General features: G+C 37.0%; 1 protein-coding gene across 1 annotated transcript; it reads left to right on the forward strand.

Moving 5' to 3' along the window:
- Positions 1-5,237: 5,237 nt before the first annotated feature.
- LOC139122928 (isovaleryl-CoA dehydrogenase, mitochondrial-like) lies at positions 5,238-20,123 on the forward strand. The gene is made up of 12 exons (XM_070688799.1): positions 5,238-5,428; positions 7,419-7,517; positions 8,453-8,542; positions 10,756-10,810; positions 12,543-12,712; positions 13,793-13,886; positions 14,327-14,463; positions 14,817-14,913; positions 16,107-16,200; positions 17,132-17,213; positions 18,917-19,094; positions 19,891-20,123. Exons 1-12 carry the CDS (start codon positions 5,294-5,296, stop codon positions 20,025-20,027), a joined length of 1,368 nt encoding a protein of 455 aa, XP_070544900.1. The 5' UTR covers positions 5,238-5,293; the 3' UTR covers positions 20,028-20,123.
- The last annotated feature ends 955 nt before the right edge of the window (positions 20,124-21,078 follow it).

Consider the following 21,078-nt stretch of genomic DNA (forward strand, 5'->3'; position numbering starts at 1 on the left):
TCAAATGAACAAACATATTTACATTTTTACAAACCAGTGAATTTATCTCAGAACTTCACGATGTTTTCTTGCTCCCCATGTACATCGTGACAGTGAAACTGGACCAGCAATCGAATTGTTCCTACATATCTGTTCTGTACGGAACAATGGTACGTGGTAAATGGTGTAGCCCCAGAGAAACTATGTTGTTTTAGAATAGTCATCGATATCTGTGGTCTATTCCGCTCTGCGTCTATATATATATGCGCCCCATAGCCATGTGTACATATGTACATACGTCTATGGGGCGCATATATATATATATATATATATATATATATATATATATATATATATAATATATATATATATATATATATATATATATATATATATATATATATACACACACATACGAGCAGGACGTAGATTGATGTCTTCATCGGACTGGCAGAGTGCTCAATAGTTGAACTAGAGCTATAGGTAGATGAAAGTCCGGAGCTGGATTATTAGATTAAGGATAACTGTATTTGGCAGTTGCCTGATGACTGCATCGCAAGATGCACGAAACTCTGAGTAGCGAATAAATGTTTTAATCTAATAATCCAGCTCCGGACTTTCATATATATATATATATATATATATATATATATATATATATATATATATATATATATATATATATATATATATATATATATATATATATATATATATATATATAGACGCAGAGCGGAATAGACAACAGGTGACTGTGAGTTTTAGGCATTCGCGGCCGTCCGTAGGCTTTGTAATGGACCCATTTTCCATTGAGACAATGGTCTGTGTTCATGACCATGGTCATGATCATGGCAACGTTGCTTTCAGGCCGCTTCAGCGCTGATCGTTTAATAAGCTACGCGAGACTGGGCGAAAGTCTTACGGGACTTTCGCGTGATTTTGGCGAAACATGCGACTCTGTAAACACGGTCTTCAGTTTTCCGAATTGTGGACACCAAAACAGTCAACAAAATGTTAGAAGTAAACAGGAAAGAAGCATCACACAATTCATTCAAAGCTTTGTACTCGAATTTTTATATGCCCCGCCAGGACAGTCAACCATTGTATCGAAATACTTACTATATGCAGTAAATAATCTGTCTCTCGGTCGACACAGTTGAGAGAAATATAATGAGCGAAATAATTCTGCATATAACTATACATCAACAGAGATCAATATCACATTTTTCCTTGATTACCGTTTTGATGAATGTGTCATATATATGACGCTTGTCCACATAACAGAGGTTAGAGCAGTGTGGATACTGACAACATATATTCAACTTGAAGATTGGCGGTGCGAATGACACGGAACAAGGGCAAACCGTGGCCTATCCCGTACTGATATGAAAAATAGCGCCCTCATTGAAGGACATTGGTAAATCTCTCTCTCTCTCTCTCTCTCTCTCTCTCTCTCTCTCTCTCTCTCTCTCTCTCTCTCTCTCTCTCTCACACATTCTCTCATTTTTGAATATTCTAATATACAGAATTCAAAAATCACTGTTCAGACTCTGAGATTCTATTATACACGATATTAATGCACTTGGTGTGCATAACTGCAGTGTTCACAATTAACCGAATACTGGGCATTTCAATGAACTCTGAGGAGTAGAACAAGAAATAGTAGTTGATACACTGACATTTAAATGCTAAAAAAATCAACAATAGTTTACACCCACTGTAAATACTGTATTTTTCAAAGATGCGTTTTAATGACTTTGTTTTTTTTGTTTTGCTTTGATTCTGCTAGAGAAAAAATTGTTTCAAGGTAACCTTAGGAAAAGAAAACAATTGTCGCCATACCCATGTCCTCCAGCTTCCCCGTCAAATGGTATAATTGTCGAATGACATAAAATGTTATTCATTTTTCAATGAATTACCTACCAAACTAAGGAATCTTAAAACAAATCCAAATAAAATAGGGAATCAAAATATTTTAGAACTTCCCCTTATACCCAGAGCAAAACCTTCAGCCCTCCCCCTCTACTGTCCCCAGGATACTCAACATCCCCACCCGCTCGAATTCCAGTCCCTCAAGGACCGTGGAAATACGAAGCGCACTACAACAGAGTAACATCAACAGTTCCAAAATCAGCAGCCGTTTCTAATTTTGTAGCGTGCAAGAACTGATCAACACTATACGTGAATTACCGAAATTCATATACACGTTTTGATTTAAGACAAGAAAGAATGAAAAACAAAACACTTACGGGCCACCCACTTGGTGCAGTCAGAAATTCTGTTTGTACAAAGACAAATCAGCTTTACTGAGGGTTGTACCTGAGAGTGTCCATTGACACCCGATGTTCAAGACAGAGATTAACATTACCATGCATGCACTGGTCCATGTACAAGCCTTGTTCAGACAACTTATTTGTCCTATCTACACCATAACCGAAGGACAAAAATGGTGTTAATGTAACTAACATACTATTCTCTCTGTGACTGTAGATCAAATATGAATTTTAAGGTGTGTATTTTTCTCCTTAGGGACCGAGCACTATTAACGGCGGGGGGGGGGGGGGCGGAAGAGAAATTGGTGGCCACGAAAAAAATGAGTTTTCTTGGGATGGGCCATGAAAATTCCAGGAAGGGTAAGGGGTGGGCCACCAAAATTTTTTTACACCATGACAGACAGAGAATAATTTTCAGCATTTTTGTTCCTTGTTGAAGCTTGGCTGAGTTCCTTGTTAAACTTCTTGTAGCATGATGAAATACCAAGTCTTAAACCTCACAATGCAGTTGTTATGTGTAAAATGAGCAATATTATTATTGAAAATTGACTTCATTTGTCAACAATAATAATGGTTGGTAATATTACAGAGGCTAGGTTGAAACTGGTTATTTCATCATGCTATAGATAGGAAGAACTAGAATACGTAGTGGACACACAGGAAAAAAATACTGAAAAAAAGGAGAAAAATGGCATTAATGGGTCTTTTATAGTTAGCCCATGAAGGACTATTCCAATAGCAGACTGTCATTACAGTGGAGGAACATTGAATATCTTGGGTAGTCATAGAAAGGCAGACACTGGGTTGTGCAAAGTGCATTTAAATCACAATGGTCATGTTATACATTTTCCCCAACATCTGAAAACATCATACAGATACTCAGTTGAAGTATAGCATAGGCATACCGGTATATGAAATGCTAAACATGCATACCAGCAAACAGACTAAAAAATAATTTATGCAGTTCAGTTCAGTCTTCTCAGTGACAAAATTGTCCAAAAATTCTTACTCTTTGCTGTATCATACTTTGGAAATTAAAAAGACAATGCATTTATTCTATATACCATGGGTGTTTCACTTGAAGTTCTTATTTTACTCAGAGTATGATGAAATGCACAATATTGAGCTTGTTAGACTAACTTGGAGATGTGCAGTGAACACTGTCATCATTAAAAATAATTCATGTCTAAATCAATGCTTCAACTATAACAACTATAACAGCACTGAATGAACTTGTAGATTGTTTATAAGGTATTTGGTAATTTCATCATTATTTGAGATTAAAATAGCACAGCACAATACTGAAAAGTAGCTGTAGGTGTTACAAGTAGTAAAGCTTGAACATATGTTCTTTTGTTTGTTTATTATTTATATATTTATTTGTTTATTATTTATTTCAAGAATGCAAGAATGTTGTTTTCACTAAAGCATATATTAAAAGTTATAAGGATTATATATATGTGTACAACTTTGTAATCTTAAATTTCTTTTGGGGGAAGGGGGGCCACACAAATTTTGTTGCCGGTGATTGGGGGGGGGGCACTAAAATTTTTGCTGGTGTTAGGGGGGGTGCCTGTAAAAATATATGCACCGCATATTTTCTCTTCCAGCCCCCTGCCGTTAATTGTGCTCGTTCCCTTATCACAGGGTCTCTTTAGGTTTATGAAAATCAGTGCAGCTGATTTCAGTCCCCCCGCCCCCGACACATTCTCTGCATAATAGATGGTCGACAGTCCGTTGTGCTACCCTTCTTTCCTACCGCGAGCTGCTGGACACCTTGTGTCTTACGGCACTAGCGGCTGGCGTCTTCGTCGTTATGTTTGCGATTCCCCTACCGGTATGTGCGAAAAAGACTACATCAATAAGAGACAGAAAAGGCACAAGGTGACGCTAATAGTAGTGATTGCGAAAAGTGTTCCTTCAGTAAACCATGGATGTACAAAAATAATAAACTAATTATCGAGTATAGGGTCTCTTTTGTCTTTAGGGAGCTGTCATTATCAACGGCCTGGGGGTCGGAGGAATCGGGGAGGTTTCACTCAAAAATTGAAAGCTAGAAGGGGGTTGCTCAAAATGTGGAAAGTAAGAAGGAGGTTACTCAATTTTTTTTGTGCAAAATGAATTGAAATACCTCTCCGCATCAATTTCTCAAAAATTTCTATGCGACACCCCCTCTCGTGCCCCCCTTGGGTTGTTCTAACAGTTTACTTAGTAACAATACAAATTGAAAACACCTCTCAGATTGCACCAGACTGCACCGTTGCACACATCAATTTCTCAAAAATTTTCCACGAAAGAGAGGGACAACCCCTCTGATACTTTCCCCGTCAGCCACCCCCATGTTCTCTCCCGTGTACTTTCAAATTCTACCCTGTCAGATATCTTCGTGAAAACACTGTCATTATACCAATCCCAAAATAAGAAATGCTATATGGTCGGATATTGGTTATAGTTATGGTTTGTTCTGTTGTAAGCTTAGTGGTTGAACCTTTATTATATTGTTTATATATCAAGATCCTGAAGGTTATGCGATTTAAATAAAGGCTTTGTTTTACGTAAATAAAGGCTTTGTTTTACGTCACTTTACTTTACAACAGAGTAGTGGCCCATGTAAATAATAATAACAACTGAATTCGTATGAATTTTCGGTTTTGCGTTGTTATATTTGATGATTTTGACCCTACCCTCATGTACACTACCCCATGTACACTACCCTCGATATACTTCAGTTTTCTTTTTCTTCTTCGTTTTCTTGCTTTAACATCAAATGGCTTTGGGAACGGACTAGACTAGCATTTGCTATTTTCCGTTTCCATTTACCCTTTATCACAGCACAACTCAGATGTACATTCATTAATTGAATTGTACTGTTATTATGATTAAGGGTAATAAAGATTATTATTATTATTATTAAGATTACTTCTCGACCTCGGCCACTTAGAGAGCGCCATCGATCGCTATATGGGTCACGTGCTCAAACAAGCTTGCCGTTCTGCGACGACTGCGCACTTGTGTGCAAGTTCAGTGCAGCACCAAACAAAATGGCGATGCTTGGAAGACATCTGAGAGCCGTCACACGACTGACACCGTCGCTCTCCAGAGCTTACAGTTCTAGTTCCTCAACGAATGTCAGAAATTATGCTGCTAGTGCTAATCCTTCCGCTGTAGAAAAGGAGGTAGGTTGACATGTTTTAGACGACATATCTTGTTGGTAAACCTGTCGACGTGCATCAATACTAGTACGGGTCATGATTTCGTAACTATTAAACTCTGAAGAATAGGGTATCAGAAAGTTGCTTTGCGATTCTGAGCTATATACCAGGTGAAGGCAGAAAGACCAACAATCTAGGCTATATACCGGCCACAAAGTTGATTCGGTCATGGTCCCTTGATTCGGTGATACTCACACAGGCGTCGTCAATATTAATATTGACACAAATATTTACATGTGTGTGTGTGACTCTGTGACGCAACATCGTGGACCGGCGAGTCGACCTCGAGCGCCTGATATTGTTGTTTAATCCCTGGTTCCCACATTACTAGTGGCTGCTGATTCTGGCCGTTTTTTGGTGATTTCAGTCCTTTTATTCTCCTTTGAAAGTTGTGCACAGTTTGCTCAGAGATAAAAGTGATAAAAAACCTTCCCTATGCATTCTGGTGAGCAACCCACAGATTTCATGTAATTTTGCACAATATGTCAACGTACACAGAAAGGATCTGTCACTAAAAATGAAAAAAAGTACATGTAATTTCCATTTGGGAAACTGCGCACAGCAGTCAATGTTAAATAATATTGCCTGATTACATGGGTTTATGTGCCCGAGAGCAGGTGACAATTTGCTCGACGCCAGGAGGGCAAATTGTCTCCTGCTGCGAGGGCACCTAAACCCATGTATTCAGGCAATAATATTTTTATTACATGCCTCTTCACAGTTAATGCTATATAACATTTAGTTACATGCAGGGCATTTTCAAACAATTTTACCATTATCGACCAGCATCAAACAGATTTTAACGAAAGTCCAAATAGCAGTGCGCGCATGGATATTTTACGTCTAGCGTTAAGCGTCTGCTTTGACGTCGAAAACATCGAAAGGCTTCACTGGCCCGGGTAACCATGGAAACCGGTCAGTACATCGTTCACCGGCCCGCTAACATCCCGGATGTTCCTATTCAAATCAATGCACTGATTTGCAGGCACCTCGAGGCTTGTAATAAACTCCTGGGGGCAACCTCGAGAAGCACAGGATAAATATCAAAATACCTGAAGGAGTTGTTGTCCTCATTCTTCATGTGAGTTACCTATAGTATATATAGTGTTGCAGCCAGGATTTTAACCCTTTCACCCCCAGTTCCCTGTATACAGGTCCAACTTTACCATAGAAAACAATGGATTTAGGACAAACCATGGTGGTGAAAGGGTTAAACCAGGGGACACTCTGACCCTCTACCGTATATTTATGGGGACATTTTGTACATTGTAGGGACAACATGTGTCAGTCGTTATATTGTTACAAATTGGTTTCACAAAACAAAATTTAAGCTACTGGGACCATATCACTATGCCTGTTTCAGGCAAGTAATTCTAGCAGCAATAGTATACGGTATCTGCCGCACTTCAGAGAGCTCAGTCAGACTACAAGCAAGTTATAATATCAAGTGCAGCATGTTAATTACTTCTAATCACAGCTCCGAAAGTTTAAAAATATAAGCTCAAAATAATCATGCAAAACAAAGGTTATAGTCAGTATCAGATAATGTTATTGCAGATTACACCAAACACAGTCAGCTCACAAGTGCGCCTTATGTGACCTGCAGTATGCGAGAATGCCCGGACAATGGGCTTGATTTTGTGGACATTGTCGCAACAGCGCAACCACGCTGCAACACTCTGTGTGTGGGTGTGTGTGTGTGTGTGTATATATATATAGAGAGAAGAGAGAGAGAGAGAGAGAGAGAGAGAGAGAGAGAGAGAGAGAGAGAGAGAGTACATACATCCACATCATCTGCAGACTGCAAGATTTCTGAATGGTGTTATTCTGAATTTACTTGGTCGGGCAGAATACAAATAATATGTGATTATATTTTCAACTAATGCTGAGTCAGCCCTTAGTTCATCTGCTATCACCTGCGATAACCTTTATTGTTGTATTTGTTGATTGACAGGTTGAGGTGGTAGCCCCAGTGTCATCTTCTGCAGCTCCATCAGGAACGTTTGTGGAAATTGATGACAAAATATATGGCTTGACTGAAGAACAACAGCTGGTGAGTGTACATGTAATATCTTCATGGATTGTCACAGTTATGAGCTCCAGTACTAGTAATTAACCCTTTGAGGCCTGAGTCAATTTTGTTACCTTTATAAAATACATGTATATCGTAGTCATTGTTTTCAGATTTTTGTCAAAAGTTTGTTAAAAAGTGTAGCCAACGAAATGTAATGTCCATTTGGCCAAACGTTATCAAGAAAATTTCAGAAAAATCCATAAAAATTAGTAAACTGCTGCTCTAAATTTTTGGTAGGAAAAATAGCAGCGTTCAAAGGGTTAAAACATTATCAGTCACAGTTACAGTATGCAAATTTTCTCTGATCATTGCAAATAATTTGTCTAACAGGCCTTCCATAGTCAGTACAACAGAATATTTTAACGACAGCAAAATTGAAGTTACTCCAGATTACTTTTGGTGAAAACATCTGACAGTTTAAGTTTTGCAACTGTAAGGGGATATCTTTCCAAAGAAGGGGCAAGATGCATGTGTAGACTGTCCCCCTGACTGGGACAGATGCTTTCAACCAAAGTGAAGCCATGTGTTGAAGTTGGTTGGATCAAATACTTGAGTAACTCAGTTGTTTGGCAAATGAATCAGAAAATATCTCTGGATACACTTGACCTCAAATCAACGTGTGTAAAAGGAAATGCTGCTATTAAAGCTGCACTAGCTATGTCTTTTTCCGTTTTGCTTACCAAACAATACCGTCGAATCTACAAAGAGATGCTTTCTATTCCCACTATTAAACCACATATATAATAAGCCATATCATGTGACACATCAAATGAATCAAATTGAACTTGTGGAAGACAGTTTGATCTGCAAGTTCATGAGCAATTGTGCACACCCTGGTGATTATGAACTGTAACCTATGTGTGGTAACATTTTTAATTTGAACCGATCCATTCTTTTCCCACTTTCTATTTCAGTTGAGAGAGATGGCATTTAAGTTTTGCCAGACAGAACTAGCTCCAAAAGCAGCCGAAATCGATGCCACCAATGAGTTCAAGGACATAAGAGTAAGTTAAAAATGAATTTACAGAGTGTAAGAGATTGTCAAAGTGTCATTACCTTTGTTTTAGAATGATTATGTTGACACATAGTGTTGTGTACAATGGGCAGTGCTAATTATCATTCACAAATGAATTGTTTTCTTGATTAGAGTGCAGTAGCCAACAATAATATGGGACACAATGCATGTTTTAACAGGTTTATCATCAGGCATTTCGATATGATTAGGGAAAAGAACACAAGATGGGTACATTAATTTCACTAACCATATCATAGCTTAGTATATATGTACAGTGTATCATTTAAATAAACTATTGGAGTGATTTTAATGCCATGAAAAATTTAGTAGGAAGAGTGTCTGTCTATTGACTGTATGCCAACAATGTCTGCCTGTATTATAGCTGTGAGTCTGTAGTTGTGCTGCTGGCTTTCTCATAGGTTTTCTGTCTCTTACATTCCGTCACCGGTAGCAACATAGCTTCCTGGTAGTCATGTAGGGAAAAATTAGGAAAACATTACATAGGTTAATTTTGTTGGGATTTTTGGTCATGGTAACTTGTCCCAAATAACCAAGTTATTGATGAGTGTTGGCAGAATGTAAATAAGATACAAAATCGTTGAAAAAATTGGCTGCCCTAGCAGCTTGCACAGGGATTTGATTGCCTGTTTATGGAATATGCCATAGCTGTGGTGGCGAGGTGAAATAGTCCTCAAAGTCAAAATCAGCACGTAAAATGCCCGTTAGAAAACCACAACTACAGCTATGGACCTAGACACTATTGCTAGCTACCTGTATGATTCAATGATACAGGAAATGCAACTTTTTGCACATTTGATCCAGCTGGCAAAATGTTATTCCATGGGTATGTTCACTGTTGTCATTAAATGTCTTTGGATCTGAACAAAATGCACAATACACAATACATGTTCATTTTACCAGGCAGGGGCGGAATTCACTCTTTGTGTAAATTCCATATCCAACATGGAAGACTGTGACCTACTTTGTGTTATGAACCCATACAGATCTGTATCACAGTGGCTAGCGTGACCTACTTCTGCACCCACAGACCATTAGCCTGTGCTGTCTACACAATCCTTCAATGTGTAGAATGTCTTGAAAGCAAAGTATCTAATGCACATAAATGGTTAGAGATAAAACTGGTAGTAAATTGATTCAATAGTACATGTATATTCAAGTAGGCTTTGACTCTGTTATACCAGCAAAGACTGTATGTTCTTGCATCTTTAATGTGGATTTTCATATTTGGTATTGACGGTACTCAGGCCAATAACAAAAATATCGGTGTTTCAGGAAACCTGGCCTACCCTTGAAAATTATGCGGAACGCAGACAATTGTTTTGTATTTTCAAAAACATTTGAGTAAATGCTTTAAATTTTACTGTATTTTATGGGTCTCAACCCACAAAAGTGAAAATTAAAAGAATTTCCTCCTCTCCTGCTGCCTCCCCTAATATTCGGAGGCATTTTACTGGAAACGGAATTCTTTTATTTGGTCATATGGGGAGTGTCTTCTCCATATGTAATAGTGCAGGTACAGTATCTCCATCTTGTCCATGCAGTACATAGAAATGTTTTGTTTATACCGTCCATGCAAAAGGTTGATGTTCTTAACCAATCAAGTTTTGAGTTACATCACATTGAAACCCTTGAACTACCTTCTGAAGATGAAAATCTGTAACTGATCAAGTAATGAAACTTACAAAGATAATTATTAAGTATAAATGTATGCCTCTGCCAAAGGGAAGTGCATTTATACTGATAGGAATATTTGACAATACTGAACAGCTTGAGGTTGTGAAAAGCTCAAAAGGCAAGAAGTATGCATTTGACTATCATCTGTATTTGTGACAATTTCATAAGGTTAAACCCCAAAATGAAACAAAGTGGTCGCCCATATTTTGTGATAATGATATAGTGTTTCATCTAGAGAGGGGGATGGGGATTCCCACTCTGTTGACATGTTGGTACATGTACCTCCTAGTAATTTGTCAGGGGAGGGGGCAGCCCCCCTCCCCCGAAATGGTGCCAGTCACACCTTAGAGATACAAGCAGAACACATGAACTGGTGAAATCCCCCTACAAGGGGAAAATCCCCCCGTTGATGCCATCCTGGATGAAACACTCATGGTACATACATGTACTTTTCATTCAACAAGTTCGATGTTATGAAGAAGTTCTGTGTCTTTTTTGCATCATCAGCAATTTTGGAAGAAGATGGGCTCTCTTGGACTCCTTGGAATCACAGCCCCAGCAGGTTCGTCAAAACTTTAGTGTAGTTTACACCTTGAAACTGAAAGTCTAAAATTATCCTCAAACTTTCCATACAAGGACATTCCAACCTGTTTCCTTTGGAAATGAAAAATAGACAATATAGGTCTATGAAAAAATCTGTTATGAGACAAACATTTAACCCAATATTTACAACACTTGATAATCTAAATTGCTGCTATCCGTGAGTTATCTCCATGGGAAAAAATCTGATTTTCACTAAAATACTGGTTAAAACTTTATTGACTCCATGAGCTTTGAAATGAACACCCACAAGTGGTTGACCAAAAATGTATCATAAAATTTTTGCGAGTCTTTCCGAGGTGCATTTTACCCCATGTTTTTGTTGTGTGTGTGTATGTGCTTCCAATATTACAAATTCATATCAAATTTCTAACTGTGATTTACACCTTGCAATTTTCATTGCACGTCAAAATTTGACAGCTATCTTTAGTAACATTGTTGAATAGTTGACAATTTAACAACATACCTGATAACAGTAGTATGGTCAAACTTCAAATTCCATATCAGAGTCCAAACTAAGATAATTTCTTGTTGGACGTTGATATTATAAGGATAATGCCTATCTGTATCTGCAAATGTCAAGCTTGTAAAACAACATGAACAAACGCTCATAGATACTAGTCTATTTAAAATGGAAAATGTAGATCTACAGATGCTGTTCAGAAAATACAGTATCTGTTGACTCTTGTTTTCTTGAGTTACATGAATAAAGAAAGTTTATATTCACAAGATGTACAGTAACTACCCTTGAAAAGCCAAATTAAGAAGGAAAATTATGAATATATATGGAAAATTTAAAAAGTTTTCTCATACTGTGTGATAAAATGTTAGTTTTTACCAGCAATGGATATCACAAGATGTCACATTTATATATTATGAATAATTACGATCCCATGACTGACAATTTCAGTGCAAATTCAAACCTGCCTTCCTTTCATAATAATTTGATATCTGTACATCGGTATGTACACGTACGCAAGCTGAAATGATTTGAGAAAACAGTGAAATTTGAATCAACAAGAAGAACTGTTGAAACACCCTCCCTTCCATTGAATTCTGTTCATTGTCATATGCCACATAAATAAAAAATAAGGACTATTGTATAGTAATTGTACAATTCTTATAGGGCACAAGAATTATTTGATCTCAAGAATTATTTAGATGTTGTCGACAATTCTTGCAGTGAGGTCTGGACCGGTGTTTTTATTCTGTCAATACCAAAAATGTTCCTTATCCTAAATTGACTCTAATGTTATGTTATTTCAGCACACTTCTGTCTTTCAAGGCAGCATGTCTGTACATATATACATACATACATACATACATACATACATACATACATACATACATACATACATACATACAAACTGAAGAAGTGCTTTGAAACCATGACTGACAATGATAAATCTTTAAGTGCTGTATTTTTTCCTGCCAAAAGTTTAGTGCAACATTTTACCAATTTTTATGATTTTTTTTGGTAATTTGTAAATAATTTTGGACCAAATGGACATTACATTTTATTGTCTTCAACTCTTTTTCGAAATTTTGGCAAAAATTTGAAAAAATTGACTTGAGATTATTTTATTTTTGTGGCAAATATTGACTTTGGTGCTCAAAGGGTTAACGCAATATTTGAAAAATTAATCACTTTGATGTTTCTATACAAATTTTTATTTCACAATTTGTCCATGTAGATGAGCTAGGTGGTACGGGAGGTGGGTACCTCGACCATGTGATCATCATGGAAGAATTGAGTAGAGCATCTGCAGCAATTGCACTCAGCTACGGTGCCCACTCCAATCTGTGTGTCAACCAGATTGTCAGAAACGGCAATGCTGCACAGAAAGCCAAGTACCTACCCAAGGTAATACTTTGGTCAGTCAGAGTTGCCACGATGCGTTGTTTTGGATGAAGATGTAAATTTGAGTCATCTCAGAGAGAAAACAAAACCCTGTAATTGGAAATGGCAGATTTCTGCAATCCAAAGGACAGATACCAACTTATTTCCTTGTTGTACCAATCAATCATGATAGAAGAATGTTATACTTCCTACTGATAATCTATTTTGTCCTTGGCTTTTAAAGCTTTAAAGTTAATGTGGCTTTTTTCGAGATGACAAATAGCCAAGGAATGTAACTTTTTTTTTTGTCCAATAAGAAAAATGACATTTTATGCCATCTTTTTCCCCGAAGAAAAGATTTCCTACCAACTGAGACTCTTTTACCGTACTAAAGTAATTCAAACTATTGCTTTCCTGTTTTTGACTGTATTAGCTTAGTATGTAATGCCTACTGTTTGGTAAATGTCCCACTACACACTGTCATGAGTCAGCATTCATGAAAAGCCAGAACCTTTAAGATAAGACCAGATGTAAATATGTGGTGCATCCGGCTACAGGCTAGTTAAACGGGAAGTTACAGGACCGTGGGCGCACAATAGGGGGATTACTGATGACGCAGCCATTTGCATACACTGGGCGGGAGTTATGAATTCTCATAGCATGGCTCTGACCGTATGATAAATTTGAATAATCATGATGGGCACTTTCGTGACATATGCAAAGAGGGGTCAAATGGTTGTACAGGGAACACATTTTGAAATTAGTGTTCTCCAACAAAAAAAGGGAACATTTTTTCAGTTTATTTTTGACTCAAGTTTAGTGGCTATGTATTCACAGACATCATACGCAAGATTCAATAACAATGATCGCCTGAAACATGGCAAAATTATGGAATTCTGGGACTAAACATGGCACGTCCAATCAGTAGCGTGGCTATTTTACATTTGCATAGTTTACGATAATCCAGCTTATATAGGGGAAGTTCCTGTTTAACAACATACATGTAAGCAAGTACGTATGCAAGTGAGTAGATGGGCAAAAAATTGAAACACATAAGTATTTTCAACCACAGGCCCTTATAAGTCTTTTTCTACTTTTTTGTAGCTGATTACTGGAGAGCACATCGGGGGTCTTGCCATGAGTGAAAACCATGCAGGCTCCGATGTCGTCAACATGAGTTTACGAGCCGACAAAGATGGTAATTAAGTGACTTATTGTATGCAAGTCTCAATTTGTGTTTCAGTAACTCACTTGAAGAGATTTTGTCTTGTAAGCAAACTCGTAGAGTACAACTGAAAAGGTTTCAGTCTTTAAAGGCACTTTTCGCAATCCCTGGGATCGCCTTTGTTCTAGTCTGTAACATTTTGTTTTCCATTGGAATTGTAGTCTGGTGGGTAAAGTTTCTGATGAGACAATCTGGTGCCAACTCAGGCCTTAAAGGAACAACAAATACCACTTATAAGATTAGTTTAATTCTCCATATGGCAATTCTTTTTGAAAAAACAACACAAAAAGATTTTGATATAACCAACAAATATCATAATAAGGATTTGTGATTCAAATGAATCTATTAAGTCGCCAGTAACATTTTCTTTTTAAATTACACAAACTATAATCTTGTGAATTTTTATCTGTCAGGTGACTCATATGTGCTGAATGGTCATAAGTTCTGGATCACCAATGGACCGGACGCTGACGTCCTTGTTGTGTATGCCAGAACTGACCAGCATGCCAAGAAGAAACAGCACGGAATCTCTGCATTTATTGTTGAAAAAGTGAGTGGCAGGTCTTTGTAAGTCAATGTGAACCACAGAATGCTGTGCATTAACTGATAGATTTGCTTTGAGTCCTGTTCGGTAAATCTTGCCATGATGTCATGGATCACAAGAGGTCAGAGTTCAAAAGGTTATAGCCTGTCACATATAACCATGAGGTCGGGGTTCAGAGCATTAAAGCCTGTCACAGGTCACCTTGAGGTCAGAGTTCAGAGGATGAAAGCTTTGATGTATTATGTTTCTAGATTTGGAACTCAGAACTTTTCTCAGGTGAACTTGAAAAGCTTGACACTATTTCCATTCAATTCTTTGCTCATCAATTTCTCAAAATATTATTTATGCCTTTTTTTCAGTCCTTCCCAGGGTTTAGTACTTCCCCAAAACTGGACAAACTTGGCATGAGGGGATCTAATACGTGTGAGCTGGTCTTTGAAGATTGCAGAGTACCAGGTACATTATGTATTCTCTCATTCTTGTTGTTTGTACAATGAAGACACTTTTGATGAACATCCATTATACTGTATTTATTCGAGTAAATGCCCCCACTCGGGTAAACTCCCCTCCCCTCCCTCACATTGTGTGGTTCTTTCACCGTGAGGTTATATTCTAGAAAATGCCTCACATTGTGTGGTTCTTTCACCGTGAGGTTATATTCTAGAAAATGCCTCACATTGTGTGGTTCTTTCACCGTGAGGTTATATTCTAGAAAATGCCTCACATTGTGGTGTTCTTTCACCGTGAGGTTATATTCTAGAAAATGCCTCACATTGTGTGGTTCTTTCACCGTGAGGTTATATTCTAGTAAATGCCAAGCACCTAGGCACCTAGAGTGTTTACCCGTATAAATACAGTAATACCATACTCGGCAAGATACACAAAATGAACAAAATGGCACAGTATAATACCGTAAAAATCCTATTAATTCGACCAGAATAATTTTAAATTTTAAATGGTGGATATATTAGAAAATAAACAAAGCCAAAATAATTTTAGTGGTTGAATTATTAGGGATTTCAACTTTTTGGACAATTCATAAGTGATATGCTTATCATCTTGGATGATTGAAACATATAAAGGTGGCTTTCCTGAAGTCCTGACTTAGACATTCTGTGCTGTACATTGTATTGTTCCATGTATTTTATCCAAACAAAATAGTTTGTCATGATTGGTTGGTTGAATTACAAGAGATTGAGAAAGTTCCCATTTCCATATGTGTTTGAATTAATACGGATAAAATAATGTTTTGAGACAAAATAGGGTGGTCAAATTAATAGAGTGGTTGAATAAATAGGGTTTTTAGGGTAGATGCAATCAATTGTAACTGAGGGGTGGCCAATGTACATAGCAATGCATAATTTGCATGTCCTTTTGTCATGAAAATGTATTCCTTTTTTATGGTTATAAACATATGAATACATTGCTGGAAAAACTCAGAGTTGTCATGCTCCTAAACTTCAGCCACCAACTATTCCAATAGAACGTCTATGCATGGTTCAATTTATGTTACATAACAAATACATTGTCCAAAGTCTGATATCATAGTCTGCACACTTTTATGTATTTGATAGTTGTCTTATGTAATCGACAACCTAAATACATGATGAATAAATCAAAACCAACCAAAACAATACTTTCTTTTTCAGCTGAAAATGTTCTTGGAGAGCTGAACCAAGGTGTCTATGTTTTGATGAGTGGGCTTGACTATGAAAGACTGGTCTTGGCTGCTGGACCTCTCGGGTAATTCAAACTTCAGCTTATTTTTTAAGTTTTCGTAAAATCTGTGGTAATGATATTCGCTTAAAAGGTAGAATTTTGAATCCCAAGGCCAGAAGCCATTGCTTCTCTGCCTTTCTTTTGAATACGGACTGATGTATGATAGTGAATTCGGTTATTATCGAATTTGGTATACACAAGGACTTTGTAGAATCATAATCCAGATACTCTGAGCATCTACATAGATATTCTACCGAATTGTGAGAATATAGCCCTGCAACAGTGGAGAAGTACATCGTAACAGCACACGAAGAGTATCTGAAGCAGAGAAACCTACAACTCTAATGCCTTTGCCCAATGTATACTCACTGGGCTATGGAGTCAAAAAATATCAGGAACTAAATTAGTTGTTCATTTGTTCCATTCCGTTCAGCCTCCTGACATCATGTACATACATGTAGTAAACTGCATTCTGTCTTTTGCAATAAAAGCCCTATTTTCGGTCTGACCAGTCAGCTATTCTTGCTGATGCCATCCTGTTTGTTTAGCTCCATATCCATGCCCATGCTCAGCTAGACCTCTCCACTCACACCATGAACAACGGTCAATTTTGCTGAAATTTTCACAGAATAGAGCTTGAGTAGTTCATGTCGACCATGCTCATACGGCAACATTGTGACATCTCTGAGGATTGCAAGCTATATGTCCTCATAGTTTCACAATTATTCATCAGTCAGGTATATGTGAAATTTGATGTTTGCCTTGCCAGTGACATACAACCCCAAGGTGTAAATCAGGTAAAAGGTCGGAATATGCTACCTTTTGGTTCTTTTCGGCAACATTAGTAATTGCAGTCAGAGGACTTGCTTAAGACTATCAGTAGCTGAGTTTCATTCATCACATCTCTAAATTGCAAAAGTTAAAATTATTTATTCACTGTTGTTTTGTTATTCAGAATCATGCAAGCCGCCCTGGATATTTCATTCCCATACATGCACACAAGGAAAGCCTTTGGCCAACCAATAGGCCACTTCCAGGTGAGTGACAAAACGACCCAGCCACTGATTAATTACTGGGTTATGTAGGCTACTTCTGGGAGAATATTTTGCAAGTCCAAAATGTTTACAGCACATCTGTGTCATTCTATTTAGTATAGTAGCAGCAATAACCTATTCACAACCATTGTTTTGCCCAAAGGTATTGCTATGAATGGTGAGTGTGGACCTGTTTACAGGGAATAGGGGTTACCAGGTCCAAAGAGGAAGCGTGCGACAATTTTATCATATTGACGTTGAATGCTCCTCAGGGACACAGATTCGGACAAATTTTTCCAATATTTTTCCACTTTTAGTATTGTCCATAGAGTTAACACAGGGAATGGCAGCCATTTTGAATTTCAAATATTGGTAAATCTTAGGTAATTTGTTTTCTCTAGTACCATACTTTGCATGGTGACATCTAATTTTAGCTACTATAGACTATAGACTATAGAAGCTATTGGGATGGGTATCCGTCCGGCGTCAGTCTGTATGTATGTATGTGTGTATGTATGTATGTATGTCCGTTTGTGAGGCGTCCGTCCACTCAAATATCTTGAGAACCGCAGTACTTACTGATTTGATATTTGTTGTGTAGATGAAAAATATGATTTTGAGAAAATGCTTTTTTTAATTTTTTGATATTGTTGAAAATATGCAAATTAGTACCAAAAAGGCGTTTTTGGTAAAAAATCTTCTTCTTCATAACCGCTGGTCAGACAGCTTTGTTATTTGGTATACTGGTCCATAGGGATAACCCAACTTAGATTTGTTCAAATTGTGATGAAATATGCAAATCTGTATTTTTAAGGAATTTTTTTGTCATTTTTGGTCTAAACTTTATTTCATCAAAACCGTTCGTCTGACAGCTTTGATATTTGGTATACAGTTTTCTATAGATGAATTAATATGATATATTGAATATATGACGAAATTTGCAATTTTGTGTTTTTGGTGCAATTTTTGCCATTTTTGGTCAAAAAATGTGTTTCTCAAAAACTGCTTGTCTGATGCCCTTGATATTTGGTATGCAGGTTCCTAGGGGTTGTCTTAGTGTGATATATTGAAATTTGATGAAATCTTCAATTTTTGTATTTTTGGGTCACTTTTTGCCATTTTTGGTCAAAATATTTGTTTCTCAAAAGTTACTCATCTGATAGCGTTGATATTTGGTATACAGGTTCCTAGGCTTTATCTTAATGTAATATATTGAAATGATGATGAAATAATCAATTTTGTATTTTTGCAGCTAATTTTGCCATTTTTGGTCAGGCTATCTTTTAATGAGCTATCAAAGATATCCACCTTCTTCATCAATACATGTGTCATAAAAAGTTATTCCCTACATAACACAGCAGAGCTCTGTCAACTGTTGGGTCGCTTGTTTTTCAAAACCGCTAGTCAGACAGCTTTAATATTTGGTTTACAGGTCCCTAGGATGACCTTAGTGAGATAATTTCATACAGTCAGGAAGTACTTAATTTTGTATCCATGTCTATAGTAGCTTCAGGGACTTTGGCCCTATGTTTTGTTTTTGATACTGAAAGAGAATGGTTGACAGTTAGCTTGAGGCAAAAGTATGTCTTTCAGTATTGAAGTACATACTACCTTAAATCAAAGTACATCAAGACTACTTGTATGATGAATTGTTCCATCTTATTTGTAGTTGACAAGTTTTCTATCATAATTATTTATTCATTCAGCTTTTGCAAGGCAAGATGGCCGACATGTACACCCGTCTGAGCGCGTGCAGATCCTATGTGTACAACGTTGCCAGGGCATGCGACATGGGACACGCCAACCCAAAGGACTGTGCTGGAGTCATTCTGTACGCTGCTGAGAATGCAACACAAGTAGCCCTGGATGCAATACAGTGCCTTGGTAAGAGGGAATTTTTCTCAGGTGTAAAATTTCATACAGATAATTGATTGACATTGTACAGGTTAAGTATATCAAATCATATTGAATTTGATTGAGACACCGTGAAGTGCAAGTGTCCTGCATGTTCATTTAATCCTCACAGCAAAACATAACAGTATTTATTCCTGTTGCTTTGCACAGTGTTTCAATAACAATTTTAATTCTTGAAATTCTGATGATAATGACCCACTGTCTACAGTGCAAATTTCCATACCTATATTGCGCTAGTTCTAATATTGTTATCTTTTGAATATTTCTTATATAATAGAAATGTGTCAACAATGAAAAATGACAGGACAGTGTGTTAGCAATGCCATTTCTCACTTTCATAAACTTAATGCTTCCACATAACATACCATTTGAACCTTTTTAAATGATGCTTTTTCAAATCAATGGAAGTATGTTTGTTCCATTAAAGGGAGGGGGTTGTTGGAATTGCGCTCACAAAGGTCAAATAATGGGACCCATACTATAAATGTAAACACTGTATCCAAGGTTCGACGGCAGTTGAATAAAGTTAAAACATGTCTGTCATGATGCACATCGTAAAATTTAAATGTATCATGAATAGATTGTTTGTAAACTAGAAAGTCCGATGACCTCCCTTTAATACTGTCAGCCCCTTTTAAATGTAAATTATGCAAAACAGTGCAACTTGACTGAGTTACGGTTGTACATGCACAAGTAAACTTCATTTGAAAGCACTTTCATCCCATTTAAAAAAAGATAACATTTTCTCTATCTTTGAAAAAAACAGGTGGTAACGGTTATATCAACGATTACGCCACTGGCCGATTGCTTCGCGATGCCAAACTCTACGAGATCGGTGCTGGTACCAGCGAAGTACGAAGACTGATCATCGGCAGATCCTTCAACGAAGACTTCAAAGACTAAATTCACTCAGAAAAAAAATCTACTCAAACTGACCAAGTAAATGTAAATATTGTACCAGGATGCTACTGACAAAAGTCTAAAAAATTCTACCTGTGATAGAAATGAATTCATAAGGATTAATATTGATGCAAATAGCTTTCTTGGGATGTCTTCTCCACTTTTAAAATGTTTTGAAACATGGCACTAAAAATTTACATCAGATTGTTTGTGTAAAGTTTTTGCTGAGATTTCGAAACATTTTAGTTTTGGGATTTACAAACCATCAAAACTCACGCGACTCACATTGTTTACTTTTGTCAGAAGCATCCACAAAGATATTCAATAGATGCCCTCTATCTATTTAAAGTGTGACATGACAAAAATTTTATCTATTAAAAGGGTGACAAGTGAAAAGAAATATGTTTGTTCATAGGAGTTCATGATAAGAGATGTTTCAAAGGGACAGTACCAATGCAAAACACTACGCTGACATTTTCAGGCTTTCTTAGTTCTGAAAGTGAAATGAAGGCATCTATCTAGACTTCATGTCTTAATACAGTTGTTTAAAGGAGCAAAGCCTATTACATGTTGTCACTTACTTTCAAGAAAAATATCACATATACTCTTTTCTCCTTCAAGTACAAAGTGTGAGTCTTGCACACCCATTATATTATGTGCAACATGCAGCACAATGGACGTGTAAATTGCAGTCTTGACTAAACTTCCGTTGTCAGTAATAACACTGCATATTACATATATATACATGTGTTGTTGACTAAATAAAGAAAATGCATTTTTGGCTAAATTTTCAGAGGAGCCAATAAAAACTATATCATAAAATCAGATCAAAAATAAAAGGAAAGACTTCAAAAGTTGATGCAAATTTAGCCTTAACAACATGCAAATAAACATGATTATTATACACCTATGTCTGTAACCTATGGAGTTTCGTCGTACAGTAAGTTTCGGTATCAGAGGACGCGGAGTCCAATAACTTTGACGCGGAGTACAATAACTTTAGGTGTTATTGGACGCTATTGACCTTTGACCTCAAAACACCTTTACATCAGCG

This window comes from Ptychodera flava, chromosome 22, assembly GCF_041260155.1.
Source record: "Ptychodera flava strain L36383 chromosome 22, AS_Pfla_20210202, whole genome shotgun sequence".
Classification (NCBI taxonomy): domain Eukaryota; kingdom Metazoa; phylum Hemichordata; class Enteropneusta; family Ptychoderidae; genus Ptychodera; species Ptychodera flava.

Coding starts and splice junctions, on each gene's coding strand:
- LOC139122928 (XM_070688799.1), top strand. CDS start 5,294: ATGGCGATGCTTGGAAGACATCTGAGAGCCGTCACACGACTGACACCG. Junction 14,914..16,106: donor TGAAGATTGCAGAGTACCAG/GTACATTATGTA, acceptor TTTCTTTTTCAG/CTGAAAATGTTCTTGGAGAG. Junction 16,201..17,131: donor TTGGCTGCTGGACCTCTCGG/GTAATTCAAACT, acceptor TTTGTTATTCAG/AATCATGCAAGCCGCCCTGG.